At 49.8% G+C, this 15,981-nt stretch overlaps 1 protein-coding gene across 1 annotated transcript in view; it reads right to left on the bottom strand.

Moving 5' to 3' along the window:
- TMOD1 (tropomodulin 1) overlaps nt 1-15,981 on the bottom strand; it is a 92,092-nt gene that overhangs the window by 57,680 nt on the left and 18,431 nt on the right. The window contains exon 2 of the mRNA XM_047768001.1: nt 13,073-13,223. Within this exon, the coding sequence (XP_047623957.1) occupies nt 13,073-13,192 (120 nt within the window). The 5' untranslated portion in view covers nt 13,193-13,223. The remainder of the gene's footprint in view (nt 1-13,072; nt 13,224-15,981) is intronic.

Raw genomic sequence — 15,981 nt, 5'->3', positions numbered from 1 at the left:
CCAAAGAGAACACATGTGTAAGCCAGTCTCAGCTCCTGGGCTGCCATTTTGCCATTTTGCCATTTCTGATCTGAGGTTCCTATCAGGCTCAAATTTCAGGTAGAGAAAGTCAAGGTATTCATTTATTCCACAACTCTTTTCTGAATGTCTTGCCCTTTGCAGGCTTTGGGCTAGAAGAGGAAGAGGCATAAAACGGGTTCCTCAATTAGGGGATTAAAAACCAGTAAAAAAAAAAAATGTAATATGTTCTTGGAAATAATCACAAGGATAAAGACGAGGCTGGGTCTCTTTCGTTCTCTTTCTGTAGTTCCCTATTTGTGGTTAAGTGGCAACTTCCCTTTAAATGTTGTAACATTAACATTTGGATGTGTGGCTTGACAGGTGAACCTCTTTGTCTAATTTTCTCAGCTGGAGTCCAGCTGCCCAAAGGACAATGGAAACTTTGACAGCGCCTCACCTGTGCTGCAAGGAGCGCTAACACCCTGCAAACAGGTGCCAAAAGGCCAAATATTAACTATCTGAACAATTATCACTGCTATAGATAGTTGGGGCTGCGTGAGAAGCCAGCCCTGGCTGGAACCACTGTAGGCTGTTTTAGAAGGGCACATGAGCACAACACATGCACACACACATGCACACACAATGTATTAAAAGGATCATAGTGTCCTGGCAGCTCAGAGCTACAAAGTCCTGAGAGAGCCAGTGGGACAATTCTTTCCTTTTCAGTTGGGGAAACTGAGGCATAGGAACCTGGAGTCACTTGCCCAAAGTCATACAGCTTGTTGGCCACACAGCCAGGAAGCCTATGCTAATATGTACGTGACACTGTACGTAATGAGCATCTCAAGGATCAGTATGACTGTCTTCAGATGGGCGGCTTAGCACCTAGGCAGTGTTCTTTACCCTGATTCTTCACAGTGACAGGAGAGCAAATGTATCACTTTCTCCCAATAAATCCACCATGTCTAAGAACAAGGGAATGTCCAAGGAGCTCCCCTTGGTCTGGGCTCCAAGAGTCCTGGTTTCTGTTCTGTGACTGAGCCACATACAGCTCCTGGAGGAGCGTGGACTGTGCCCTTTACGGGATCCTGGGAGCAGGAGGGCAGGGAGGGGAAGGGCTTTGCCTGAGAGCCCAGGACTCCCACCTTCCAAGCCACAGAGAGATTTCCATCCCCTCCCCCAGCCACCTTCCTCTAGGAATGGACCCTGGAAACCACATGGGGCCCCATGTGCGAACCGGGCTCCCTCTCCAGCTGTTGGAAAGCCAGAGCTCACCTCTTGTGACACCGCTTACAGGTGGAGAAACTGAGGCTGAAGCATGGAGTTATGTCCTGGGTAAGAGTGAAACCCAGGAGGCTGACTGCTCAGAAGCCCAGCAGATGTCTCTCTCCCTCCTACGTGAGTTGACCTCAGCCTTCCCCGGATGCTCACCTTCCCACCGCAGCAGTCCAAACATTGCATAGACCAATCTCCCAGTTACCTGTGACAAAGTATTTGATCAAGGATCGAGGATTTTTTTTTTTTTTTTGGTCTTTTTAGGGCTGCACCTGCGGTGTATGAACGTTCTCAGGCTAGGGGATGAATTGGAGCTGTAGCTGCCAGACTATACCACAGTCACAGCAACACAGGATCTGAGCTGTGTCTGTGACCTACACTACAGCCCATGGCAATGCTGGATCCTTAACCCACTGAGCAAGGCCAGGGATCGAACCAGCATCTTCATGGATCCTAGTCAGGTTTATTACTGCTGAGCCACGATGGCAACATCTACAGTTTTATTTTCCAATTATCTGCCCAGTCTGTGTCCCCTTGTGTCAACTGTGGTCCTCCAGGCTCTTGGGGCCCATCAGGACATAGAGGGCCCTGCCTCTGCCTCCCTCACCAGCAGCTTCCAGATCCCCATCAGGAGTCACTCAGTGGAGCTTCAACAGAGCTTTCCTGTCACATACGAGGGGGCTTAACCTGAGAATGTGACACGCATGCCCCAGTCTCAGAGGGGACAAGCAGGTTCAAACTCCTAAGAGCCGCTCTCTCCCAGCATACTCCCACCTGCACTACCCCCCCCCCCGCCCCCACACACACTCTGCATCTCCTCCTCTCTTGTTCTCTCCAGAACGATCCAGGCCTTTGGCTCAGCCACCCTGATCCTGCCGCAGGACTGGTGGAGCCCAAGAGCCACCACTTCCCCTGGGCCAGCCATACAGGGCGTTAGTACTGACATTCAAGGGCGCCCTTGTGGCCCAAGCCCAGCAGTTGCTTGCGGTGGGATCTCTTGGTCATAACAGCACCTTTTGGGTCTTCTCTCCGCTTCGTGGCACAAGTTGAGGCCACACCTTTCCTTCCCAGCATCCTCCTCATCCTCCTTTTCTGCCTCAAGTATGAAGAAAAGGTTCCACATTCCCTGCTGTGCTGTACACCGGGCATCCTGAGACAATGAATGAGTGATTGCACTCCACAGGGGCTCACAGAGAGGGAGACCAGCCCAAGTGTGAGCAGGTTACTCCATGGGGGCTTCCTGGAGGAGGCAGCTCCTACCCAGGGGACCAGGCAGGAAACCACTAGGTGACGAGCAGAGAGGAGAGGGATGTTATGGGGGTAGAAAACAAGCACAGACAGAGGCCTGGCAGAACCAGGGGCATGGCTGGCTGGGGAAGGAGCCTGAGGCTGCAGGGTTCGGAACTGTCTTTGTCCCTCAGGCACAAGTTCCAGCTGTGGTATCTCCTACTGGGACCATCAGGGCAGCCTTGGGCTGGTCTCCCTGCCTTGGGCCTCTCCACCTCTCCTTCCTCCTGCTTTGATCAGCCAGACTGCACCAACTCATGCATCTGACCGACTCACCCCACAGCACACTCACAAATGCTCAGCGCCTCCACTAACCCACAGAATCATGATGAAATTCCTCTGCCAGGCACAGAGAGCTTTTCATGATTTGACCCCCACCTACTCAAGCCTCCCAATCTTGAAGTATTCCATGATCTTGAAGTATTCCATGAGCCCGCCACTCCAGGCCACTCCACATTCCACAGCCGCTCCCCACACCCTCACCCTGCCAGGGCATTGCTCAGGCTGTGCCCTCTGCCTGGAATTCCATCCCTCCTCCCTCCCCCCCCAGCCCTGCCCCACATTCATCCTTCCAAGCCCTCCCCTTGGGCACCCTGTCCAGCCTTTGCACTGCTCCCCACACTGATCTGGTGATACTCTTTCCAAATTTTCTGAGGTCTCTTGCCAGTTCTCATATAATGCTCATTCTAAATTGACTCAGAGCACATTTATGCTACATCCTTCTCCCCAGGGAGACTTAATGCCCCTCAAAGCCAGCTGGGATGTATTCTAGTCTTCTCTGAACCCCCAGCACCAAGCACTGGGTTCTAAGAAAATGTGTTCTGAATTGTCCAGAATCACACAGCACCGATGCTCTAGCTGGGAGAAGATGGTATTTCTTGGACACCTGCTGCTCTGAGCTGTTTGCTGGGCCATCCAACTGCTGCCCCAAGCAGGTCTGGGGGAGGGGACACATGATGAAGGGTGCTAAAGTGGGGGTACCAAAGGTGGGAACAGTCTTCGGTGATGGAGGTTTTGGGAAATGCAAAGCTAGAACATAAGACCTTTGTAATGTTTTCTTTGGGGATCTAGATTTGGTTAAATTCCTATCAATTCTTATTCTTCCTCTGAGCTTTCAGCAGAGCAGAAGAACAGCAGACCATCACAATGGAAAACCCACAATGACAGACTTCATATTGCCCCCAATATCAAGCCTCCCCTTCTCCAGTAATAAAAACACTCCACTCTTAGCTGAGCACATGGCCATTTTGATTAAGCACTGCTTTTCCTAGGCTCCCTTGCAGCTAGGTTGAGTCATGATTTGAGAAGTGTCCAGTGGCAATTTCTACTTAATTTCCTTAAAAGGTATATATTCTCTGGTTTATGTTAACAGTAGCTCCTGGAGTTGTGCAGTGCACAACGTGCACAACTGTGTCTGGCTGGCCTCTATCTGGGGTGGTACAATGTGGCTCCAAATTGCAAGAACCCTAGATTCTAGTGGGCAAATCCTATATTCAAGTTCAATAGTTATTAACCATCAGGTGCCAGGCACTGGACTAGGTGCTTTCTTTCTATCTATCTCTCTATCTATCATATGAACAGAGTCAGAATTGGATACTGGGAGGTCTATAGTCCAATCAAATGCCAAAACTTGGTTGGTTTTGTCTGTGTATTTGAATGAGCTACCAACATTTTCAAATAGGAAACTTGCACATAAAATTCATGTTTCCAGTATCTCTTTAAAAAGCTAGATGATGTGGCAATATCGGGTGACAGTTGGTGGAGAGGAACAACAAGTGCCCAACACAAACTCTCCCATTTGCCTCAGTCCCCAGCACTCCCTACTGTCTCTGACACAGAGGCCAAGAAACAGTTAACATTTATCATTGGCTCTGTTGTTGTTTTCCTCCTGGAAGGTGAAGCGGTAAGAATTTTCCTAAGTTGTCTTCTTTCCAGAGTGGAAAAGCAAAAGATGAGCCAAGATGGCCTTGTGCCTCAAGAAAACTGGCCCATCTTCCTTCATTATCCTACCTGCCTGAGGTTGTGAGTTCTTGCTTTGCTGCCTCTCAAGTAGAAAGAGTCAACCAGAGTGAGAAGATGGGGAAGAAACTGGGGGTGAGAAGACAGGGTTAAAACTTTATCTATGGTGATCTTTTTTTCTTTTTTTAAGGGTGATTTCAATCAAATAGGGCAACATTTTTCCATTAAATATGGATAATCGGAACAAAAGTATATTCTGTACTCTACTCTGTGTTTAACATATTTCCTGCTAAACATGTCAAAGGCAAAAGGGAAACTGCTCACTGTCTTCAGTGAGGCAGGTGCTGCTCTGGGAACTTGAAGGGGGAGGGCCAGGAAGGCTTCTCAAGGGAGGCGGGGAGGTTGGGAAGATTCTGACTTGAGCATAAAGAGCTCCAGATCTAAGAGGTCCTCCAGCAGCAGAGGGGGGAGGAGGGGCTGCAGGGGCAGGGAGGAGGGCAGCGTGGGGAGGCTGGAGGCCAGTCTGGGGGAAGGTCGTGGGGTGGGGAGGGGGATGGAGAGGTGGTCATGGGGCCAGAAGACAGAGGGTGGTGGTGGGGGGACACAGTGACACCTGACCTCACCCGCCCTCACCCCGCCAGGCCCATCCTTGGCTCCGTGCACAGCCAGCAGTGCTTCTAAGGATGTGAGCCTGTTTTTAGAGCAGAGTTTGATTTCTTTCCATTTCAACTGTTTACTTCTGTCCTGGGCTTGTGAATCTGCCGGTTTGTGTTATAAGGGAGAACCACGGCCTTGTGGACCAAACGTGGCTGCTCTCTGCATGGCCAAGAGCATCCTCTGGCTTGTAGGACACGATCTGGGCCACGAGTAGGGAGGAGTTGAGGATGTGGTGGAGTCTAGGAGGAAGCCACACAGTGCGATGGGAAGTGCCGGGATTCTGTCCGGATGCTGTCGCTGCCTTGTTGTGTGACCTTCAGCAAGTCCTTTCCCTTCTCTGGACTTCAAGGTTTTTGTTGTCGTTGTTTTGATTTTTCATCACTAAAGTGGTGAGAATACCACTTACCTCAAAGGGTTGGTGTGAGGATTTGAAGAAATGCATAAAGCACCCGGTGAATGATGTGTGTGTGGGCGGAACTCTGTAAATCAGGGTTTCTTGATCTGCGCTGTGTTTGTACGCACAGCGGCGGCTGGGAGGGGTGTTGGATCATCTCTCAGTGTCTCTCTGATGCTGAGAGTCCGCAGTTTTCCGTTTTCTCCTCATCACTTCTCCCTGCAGTTCCTGGTTCCCTGTTCTCAGAACTCCTGACACATTATGGGCTGAGGGAGGCAGGTCTGCCTGAATTTAGTCATCGCCTCGCTGTGTGATTCTGGGCATGCATTTCCTATTCTTAGACTGGTTTTAACCCTAACCTGTGAGGATCTCTCTGACAGGATCCTCGTGGAGATTTTCTGAGATGATACCCACAAAAATACTTGCCACGGCACCTGGCCTGGAAGAAGAGCTCCACAGAAAATAGCTACAGTTTTATTATGATTATTATTTCAGGCCTCCAGGAAACCTGTGGTTTCCCCTTGTAGTTTCTACAGTCACAATGGGTCCCAGCTTCCCAAGAGCAGACGTCCAGGATCCGATTTCTTTATAAGTTGGGGATTATCTGTCCTAGCATCTTCTCTCCTACAAATATTTGGATCCTTTTGCCGAGACACTAAAAAACATTATTCCTTTTCCTCAAATCCTCGTTAACAAGGAACATTCATAGTTACATTCTTTGTGCGGGTGGTTTCTTTTTTTTAAGGTTTGTATTTATGGTGAAAATAACACCTGCAAAGGAAGCTGAATTAGAGAAAATAGTTTGCTGGTAATTTGCTGGCAGTTCCCCACTTTGTTCTCTGGGTTCCTTCCAGGCCGGTCCCCGACGTGCCCACAGGACATGGTCCTTATCATCGCAGGCTGCTGGTCAGGCTGTCTGGGCTGGAATCCCAGCTCCACCCACGTTGCACCCTGCGCAGGTTCCTTCGTGTCTCTAAGCCTCAGTTTCCCCAACTTTATTTATTTATGTATTTTGTCTTTTTACCATTTCATGGGCCGCTCCTGCGGCATATGGAGGTTCTCAGGATAGGGACCGAATCGGAGCTATAGCTGCTGGCCTACGCCACAGCCACAGCAACGTGGGATCCGAGCCGTGTCTGCAACCTACACCACCATAGCAACGCTGGATCCTTAACCCAATGAGCAAGGGCAGGGATCGAACCCGCAACCTTATGGTTCCTAGTCGGATTCGTTAACCACTGAGCCACGACCCGGGAACTCCTTTCCCCCATCTTTAAAATGGGGCAGATAACCAAACCTCTCAGAGGACTAAATGAGCTAATCCGTGCAGGGCTTTTCCCCAGTAAATGTCAACTATCTGTGGATGCTATTAAAGCATGTGGACGGTACCCTGCCCACGTCACCGTGTGACTTGTCATTCTCAGACGTCACTGGATGCTGCCCGTTTTCCCCGTCGCCGGGTACAAAGGCAGTCTGAACCGAGGAGCTGGCTCGGCTTCAGAGCAGCATCAGCATCCACTTAACTCCAGAGAGACAAGAAAGGACAGATCCTCTTGGGGAATCAGTCAACAGTGGATACTTTTAGCACATGGAGCATTCCTCTCCCGTGGGAGTCCAAGTGCAACAATCTCATGATAAGCTCCAGTTTTTCCAGGCCACAGAGTAACAGAGAGAAAGTTTCAGGGATTTTTTTTTTTTTTTTAATGTGCACACGTTTGGAATCCTTTGTTACAAACAAAGCTGCTTTCCAACTCAGAGTACTCTACTCTGTCACATGACCCTGGGGCTTAACAATTGCATCACTGAAAACAGAAGCCCCTGAAACATTACCTGTTAGCTGAATTCAGGTCATAAGACAGCCAGGAATTGCTCATCAACTCAGAGACGGTTAGAGCTGGAGGCGGGGGAGGGGGGGTGTCAGCGAGCAACTAGGCCCACCGTGTCCATTTTGCAGAGAGGAAACTGAGACCTAAAGAGGGAAAAGCAGTTGCCTAAACTGGGAGCAGAGCCAGGACTGAACAAGGGCCTCTGCATCTCAAGGTGCTGCTAGGAAGAAAAGGGGATCGTGTTGCATGCAGCACCCTCCCCAGCTACACACCCAGAGCACATCTGTGGCTCAGACTATGTTCCTGAAGATCCCAGTGAGGCCTTCCAGGGGTGGGACAAAGACGTGAACTCTTAGAACTGCATCATGGCTCTGCCATGGCCTCGCTGGAGTTTCTTGGACAAATTACTTTGCCTCGATTTTCTCATCTGTAAAATGGGGAGGCTAACACTTGCAAAGGACTGTGATGGTGAATAAATTATTTTCAAAGTGCCTAGAACAGTGTCTGCACATAGCAAGTGCCATAGAAGCACTTGTTAAACCAGAATTAAAACAGGACCAGTATAGCGTATGAGAGAGACGCCAGTGAACCTGGGTCCTGGGCTGGTTCTGCCTGGATGTGTGACCATAGCAAGCTCCCTCTGCTCTCTGGGCTCAGTTTCTGCTCTGTAAGGTGGAGGGGTGGACACCTGCTGGCCTCTGCGACCCCTCTCGGGCTCAGAGGCCTCTGGTCTGCATACCTTTGGCCTCTCCCTGTGCTGTGATTTCAGAACATGGGCTGAGGGCAGGTGAAACGCGAGCTGGAAGGTTTGTGTTCTGAGACAGAAGGGAGGCCCAACTAGATCTTTTCCAAACTCCCCTACTGACTTGCAAATCAGGTAACAGAGACAGCTCGGTGAAGGGCCAATTGTGAGGCTGCAACAAAACCCAACCCTGGCCTCCATTATCTCCTCTCCTTGCTCTGGTTTCTCTTCTCATTTCCGTGAACTTAGAGGGAAAGGGGCCTTTGAAAAACGTCCACTTGAAACCACAGAGGGAGGAGGATCACAGGTCTCAGATTGCCCAACGCTGCTCCCAAATTCAAGTGCATTTTTGCCTTCCTCCTGCCAGAGGGGGAGGTGCCACACTTTGGGGCTGGTTTGAAATCTGAGGCTCCAGGCTCTGGGCCTGTGACGCTGGGCAAGTCAGGCAGCTCTGCACCTTGGGTTCTCCATTCTTCCAGTGGGCACATGCTTGCCTTTCGGGTAGTCACCTGGGAGAAGGGCTCGGGAGCTGGCTGTGCGGGGGAGGGGGGGTATAGAGGCCCTGGGAATTTGCCAGATAGCCTGATATTGGGGGTGGTGGCCCCTTGCCAGTTTAGAGGTGAAACAGAGCTCCCAGCTGGGGCTCAAGCAGTCCTTAGCAGGGGTTCTGAGAGGGCACCCCCTTCTGCCCCCACCCCACTCCCAGGTCAGAGGCGTGGCTCTGACTCTTGTCCTCACCTATCCAATTTGCAGCTACAGCCTAATCTAAGCTCATCCCCAGCCAGGAGCTCAGGGCAAATTCAACAGCCCCAAAGGCCAGAGGCAGCCGGCTTCGTGGGGGCCCTGAGGTCTGCGCTGTGCCCTGGGAACAGCAAAAACTCTGCAGGATAGCCAAGGGTTATGGAGACAGGAAAGGGCTCCTTCCCTTTCTTCAGAAAAGAGCTCTCCCACCACCGTGGGAGCCCCTTCCACCTCTCACCCATCTCCCCAGCTTTGCCTCCAGGCCATCTGTCCTCAGCCAGCAAGCTCCCCAAGGCCTTGCCCCTCAGGGCTCTGGACCGGCTGACAAAAGTCCAAACTCTTCAGTCAGCCTGCAGCCCGCTCCATATCTAGCCTCAGCCCCCTTCCAGGCTCATCTAACCTCCACAGAAACCACAGAAACCACACCTAAACCCCCCATCACCAATTACTTTCTGTGCATGAGCCTTTGCTTATAGCCTTCACTCAGCATCGAATTGTTTTTATTCTTGACTTAGAAAAACTAGGGTCCAGTTCCAGTATCCCCTGCTCTGGGCAGCTTCCACCAGAAAGAATGAATCCTCTGCCTGAGCTCCCTGTCTGTTCCCATTGAGGATATGGTTTATGACACCTGCTCCCCACTGGACAGAGCTCCAGGAGGGCAGCGGCCCCACCAGGTTCTCTGTTGGTGGCGTCACAGGGCCCGTCAGGTGCAGACAACCGAGTCCTGTTTACTGAACTGGCTAGAAGTCGCTACAACCTTCTTTTTGTTCTCACTTTTTAAAACAATCTGTTTTTTTAATCTACATGACAGTGATCTAGGATTGAATTAGAACAGAATCTATTCAGTATCCTGGTATAAACCAGAATGGAGAAGAATATTAAAAAGAACGTATGTATCTGTGTACAACTGAGTCACTTTGTTATACAACAGAAATTAACACCACATTGTAAATCAACTACAATGAAAAAATGTAGTTTTTTTCAACTTCAATGAAAAAATACATTTTAAAAAAGAAGAGAATAGCTTGATAGCAATAAAGCTGAAAGTTTGATCGCTTCTTACCTACTTCACTTATTTTCGTGGAAACTTTGGCTGCTAGGTAGGGGAAGGAACAGTCCAAGGCTCTCCCACTAACGCTGCTTCTAAACAACCCCAGCAGCCTCCCCGGGGGACCATCACCTCCTAGCTGGGTGGGGGTGGGGGCAGGGGAGTCACAAACAGCAAGATGGGTACATGCTGCTGGGGGGGCTTGACACTCTGTGGGGGCTTGGGCCCAGGACCCCTAGATAAGGATTCTGGGTTATCTAAAAAGAATCCCTTTAATTGAATTTGGGTTATAAGCTTATGGAAGCTTAGCCCCAAATGGGACCGACCAAATCTATTACTTCATGGATAGGAACACGGAGGCCTCAGGAAGGACAGCAGCTGGTTCAAGGCCATGTGGATATAAGACACACCTGGGACACCCCACCTCTAGTTCTGCTTTATCTCCTGCTACCTTACATTTTGTCTATACTAGCTGCAGTGACTTGAGCATTAGTGAAATGGTAGAATACTGTTTTCTTTACGGGTCACTGTTACGCTAGAGTTGAGCAGTGACAAGTCTTTTTTTAAGGCATGAAGTAGCTCATTTTTCATTTAAAAATATCTCGAATGGAAAATTCACTTAATTCAACATCATCCATTCTCCGCCTCCTCTGTGCTGGGCATTGGCCTGGGGACCGGGGATGTAGACAGGATGAAGGTCCCTGCTCACGGCTCCCCAGGGCCTGGCCAAACCGCAGACATGACCAAGGAGCCTCCTGCCCTGTGATGCTGTAACCTGACTGCAGAGGAGAAGTCTGAGCATGAAACATACTTCTGCGTGCTACCTATGAAAGGCAATAATGAACACATCAAACAAGAGAAAGAGCTTCTCCTCGTCCTTGCTTTCTCAGTCACTATAGTAGGACCACTCACCATCACCCCTGGTACCTCTACTGATATACCGGCAAAAGCTGTACACCCTGTCCCTGTCAACTTAAGTCTTTGCTGGTCTCGAGGTCTCAGTTCCAAAGGGAGGGAGGCTTGCACCAGGAGACACAGCAATGATTCCAGCAGATTGGAAATTAAGATGGCCACCCGGCCACGTTGGGCTCCTCATGCCTCTGAATGAATAGGCAGAGAAGGGAGTTTCTGGACTGGCTGGGGAGACTGGTCCCGATTACCCAGGGGAGGTCAGCCTGCTGCTCCACCACGGCACAGCAATGGTAAGGAAGAGGATGCCTGCAATACCGGAGACCCCTTAGGGCTTTCTGAGCATCGCCAGGCCCTCTGGTTAAAGTCGGTGGAAAACTGTAACCACGCAGTTAGGTCAGACTCCCAATGGTCCAGGCCCTTCAGGAGTCAAGGTTAGAGTCAGCCCACCAGGTGAAGAAGCACAACCAGCAAAGGTGCTTGCTGAAGGCTAAGGGAGTACGGCATGGGTAGTGGACGAAGGTAGTTAGTTACCAACACCAGCTATGACCATGTGACCAGTGAGAGAAAGGAGAACAAGACTGTCGCATGTCTCCTGTGTTTTATTGTAAACATGTTTGTGTATGTGAGTTTACGTATTAAGTAAATATCTTTGTTTTTCTTCCCTCTCTTATTCTCTTAAGAGGCACTGCAATATCAGAGGCATCGATTTCAGACTGTAGTATGTAGGTATTCTTAGTTGGACATGATAGCACTTCAGTTATGGGATATCGAGGAGAAAAGTAAACATTACTCAAGGACATTTACCTCTTTTTCTGCCCAGTTTGTACATGGGATAGTTGCATCATGTCAGGCAGAATTATGACCTTGTTATTTTCTTTTCTTTTTTTTTTTTTTTTGTCTTTTTGCCATTTCTTGGGCCACTCCCGCAGCATATGAAGGTTCCCAGGCTAGGGGTCTAATCGGAGCTGTAGCCACCAGCCTACGCCAGAGCCACAGCAACGCGGGATCTGAGCTGCGTCTATGACCTACACCACAGCTCATGGCAATGCCGGATCCTTAACCCACTGAGCAAGGCCGGGGATCGAACCCGCAACCTCATGGTTCCTAGTCAGATTTGTTAACCACTGCGCCACGACGGGAACTCCCGTTATTTTCTTTATATGGAGATGAGTATGGTTTAAGGAGATGTTATGGATACCAAGGTGACTAGGAGTGGACTCTTTCTTTTCTTTGCTTTTTAGGGCCACACCTGTGGCATATGGAGGTTCCCAGGCTAGGGGTCTAATTGGAGCTACAACTGCTGGCCTATGCCACAGCCACAGCAACGCCAGGTCTGAGCCTCGTCTTCGACCTACACCACAGCTCATGGCAATGCCAGACCCTTAACCCACTGAGCGAGGCCAGGGATCGAACCCGCAACTTCATGGTTCCTAGTCAGATTCTTTTCCGTTGTACCACAGTGGGAACTCCTGGACTTGTGATGCTAAGTTTTATGTGTCAAATTGACAGGGCCATGGGGTATCCAGACATTTGACTAAACATTATCGCAGTTGTGTCTCTGAGGCTGTTTCTGGATGAGATTAACGTTTGAATTGGCAGATTGAGTAAAGCAAATTGTCCTCCCTAATATAGGTGGGCTCTATGTGATCAGTTGAGGGTCTAAATACATGTACAAAAAAAAAAAAGTTGACACTCCCTCTGCCTGTCATCAAGAGGGAATGTCCTCCTGCTTCACTGCCTTGAACTGGGTATTTATTCCCCTCTGCCTTTGGATTTGAATTGAAACACCAGCCCTTCCTGGGTCTCCAGCCTTCCAGGTATTGGACTGAAACTACACTGTCCTGGTTCTCAGGTCTCTGGACTCAAGCTGGAATGACACGAGTAGCTCTCCTGGGCCTCCAGTTATTAACTGCAGATCTTGGGATTGTTGGCCTCTGTAATCATGTGAGCCAATTACTTATAATAAATCTCTTTCTACATATGTGTATATATATGTGCGTGTGTGTGTGTACCCTATTAGTTCCGTTCCTCTAGAGAACCCTGACTAATACAACACACATGCACACACGCACACACACCTATAAAGGCAATGCCACGGCCATAGAAGGAAAGGGGACGTGGTACTGCAGGAAGTCTGCACCTGCTGCCGCCCCCAACCCCCGCCCCTGCCAGGTGGTAAAGGTTGCTGCTCTTGCACCTGTGACAACGTGTCCCCTTTAATGCCTACTCACGTCAGGGTCCAACTCATCCAGCTCATTTTCTAGGGTCCTGAGCTCTTCTTCCGTTAGGGCTCCAAGGATTTCATCTTCATCCAGGTCACGGTATTTTTCTAGTTCTCGTCTGTACGACATTGCAGAAGAACTTGCTGTGCTGATCTATGACCTGCCAGAAAGAGAAAGATCTTAGAAAGACTCTTCTTGGACTTGCTTTCAGAGCAAATCGATGCTTGTCACATACGGTGGCACGGGCATGTTTTATGAATTGTCAGGATAATAATTACTGGAGTGGAATCCAGCCCTAAGTTGGACTGATTCTCTAATAAACTGTGCAGAGGAAAAGACCTGAGGGCATTCAATTTAACAGATTGTAATTGTAGTAATTGGCCTGGCCATTAGTTACAAGAAATAGGTGATTATAAATGGCTTATGAGTGCCTGAAAACTATTTTATTCTTCAAGTAGTTTAAATGCTTTTCTGTACAACCCTCCACCCTTCACCTCGCGGCCCCATGGAAAACATGAACCCTCGAAACTCTGCTAAGGCTGATCTTAAAAACAGGGGGAGGTCAATGGTTAATTGTATACCTGCTGTAGGCAGGGCCTTCCCCACAACCTCTCTCGTTCAGTCCTCTAGAAAGCAGCGGATGGTCAGAGCTAACTTTTACTACCATAGCCAAGCTGTATATTAAGCCCTTCACCAGGATTTTCTAATTTAACCTCTGAGTTAGGCATTTGTCTCTATCTTGCAGAAGAGGATGCTGAGGTTAGAGAAGGTGGGTGACTCATGCCAACCAACCACACTAGTTGCAGCAGCAGGACAACCATTTGAACCCAGGTCTGCTGGCTTTCTAAGACCACATTGCTCTGGCCATTGTATCCAGTGCCTTTTCATAGTCACCTAAGGTCACAGCCAGAAGGAGCCTGCCTCGTTCAGACCCCTTATTTCACTCCCCTGGGAGTTGGCTCAGAGGGAGGAAGGGATGGACCCAGGGGGTCCAGGGAGATGGGGTGCAGGGCTGCCACTACTTCCCAGGCTGCTCTCTCACTAGAGAAAGCTGCTTATGCCCACGTCACAGGTGACACCTAACCACTGTGTCTCCATCCCGTCTCACGCATCCATAACCATGCCACTTTCACATCTGTGAACTCATGTGACCCTGAGATCCCACCTGGAAATCGAGTCTTTTAACTTAAACCATTTTATCAATGAAGAGAGTGAGGGATGGCCCAGGGCTTGACCCAGGACCCCTGTCATTGGACCCCACTGCTCCCCACTACCTCTCACCCAGAGACACTATGGGGCCCTGAGCCCTTCTGTCCTCCGGCATGGCTGGAACTGATAACATGACAAGCCCAGCTCATATGTCACATCTTCTGTGAAGCCTTGGTGTCCCCTCACGGAGCAAAGTTTATCATGGCCATAGCACTGGGTCCGCACCTCTCCACGCAGCTCACGTCTATCTCCTGTGGCCTGGGCAGGGCCTGGAGGAAGCCCATCCCACTCTCCCCAGGGCCTGACCCAGGGCTGCATACACAGCAGGAAGGTTTGGACTGAAATGAACCCAATTCCAGTTCTCACCTGCCATTAGCGGTCCAGTCAGACCTCCCTGCTGACATACTGGGCTCTTCTTTTGGAAAAGGGATAGTGTCAGCTTGCTGCAGGAGCGGCTGGCATCTCTGTGACTGAGCCCGTTTCCACCTGTCCTTGAGCCTATGTGAGCCGTGCTCTCAGCCTTTGTTTCTGAGACTGACAGGCTAAGGGGTAAGGCACAACCTAGGGGCTTTTTCTTTTTAATGCTGCAGAATAAATGTTATGGGTTGAACTGTGTCCCCTCCAAATTCCTAAGTTGAAGTTCTTTTTTTTTTTTTTTTTTGCTATTTCTTTGGGCCGCTCCCGTGGCATGTGGAGGTTCCCAGGCTAGGGGTCGAATCGGAGCTGTAGCCACCAGCCTACACCAGAGCCACAGCAACGCGGGATCTGAGCCGTGTCTGCGATCTACACCACAGCTCACGGCAACGCCAGATCCTTAACCCACTGAGCAAGGCCAGGGATGGAACCCGCAACCTCATGGTTCCTAGTTGGATTCGATAACTACTGTGCCATGACGGGAACTCCCATAAGTTGAAGTTCTAAGCCCCCTGGTACCTCAGTAAGCCAGCACCACATTCTAAGTAAGAAGGTGATGTGACTTGGAACGGGGCTGGCTGCGGATGTTAAGTTTGGACGAGGTCGGGCCAGAGAGGGCCTCTAATCCAACTGGACTGGTGTCCTTCCAAAAAAGGGGAATTTGGACAGACAGGCCCATGGGAAGAACACCTGTGAGGATGAAGGCAGAGTTGGGGGAGTGTTTCTACAAGCCAAGGGACACCAACGATGACCAGCCAACCACCAGGAGAGGCCTAGCGCCTGGTGCTTCGTTAGGGCGGCCCCAGCAAACGAATACAATCAATATCACTTTCTTCCCAGCAGCGTGTGGTTTTAGACCCTGATGCAAACAAACACAGACAAAACCCATGACTCAGCTGTGAAATGACCGATGGAATTTTCCAGAGAGAAACAACCACTAGGAAAAGACAACCAGCTCATCCATTGGAAAGCTGGGATGCGTTGTTAACAAAAAACAATGCAAGTAATAAAAAGCAAATTAAACCCAAAGTTCACTCGGCTCCCAGAAGAAGCCTGCGTTTCAGAAAGCAGGGATAGGTGTTATGAATGTAAGTGTGTGCATGTGTGGGCATATTTGCAGGAGAAATCTGAGCGTGTGACAGCTGGCGTGATAAGAGAGGACTTGCTTCCCAAATACAGAAAACACCATCCTTTATGCTCAGAATGGCTCAGCTTGGCCTGACGTCTTCCCTTGACCAGACCCCAAGAATGCAATGTTCAGACCATAAATGGGCCCCCCTTGATTCATTTCTATT

This window comes from Phacochoerus africanus, chromosome 2 (genome assembly GCF_016906955.1).
Source record: "Phacochoerus africanus isolate WHEZ1 chromosome 2, ROS_Pafr_v1, whole genome shotgun sequence".
Taxonomy (NCBI): Eukaryota; Metazoa; Chordata; class Mammalia; order Artiodactyla; family Suidae; genus Phacochoerus; species Phacochoerus africanus.
This window is presented reverse-complemented; position numbering and strand designations above follow the sequence as displayed.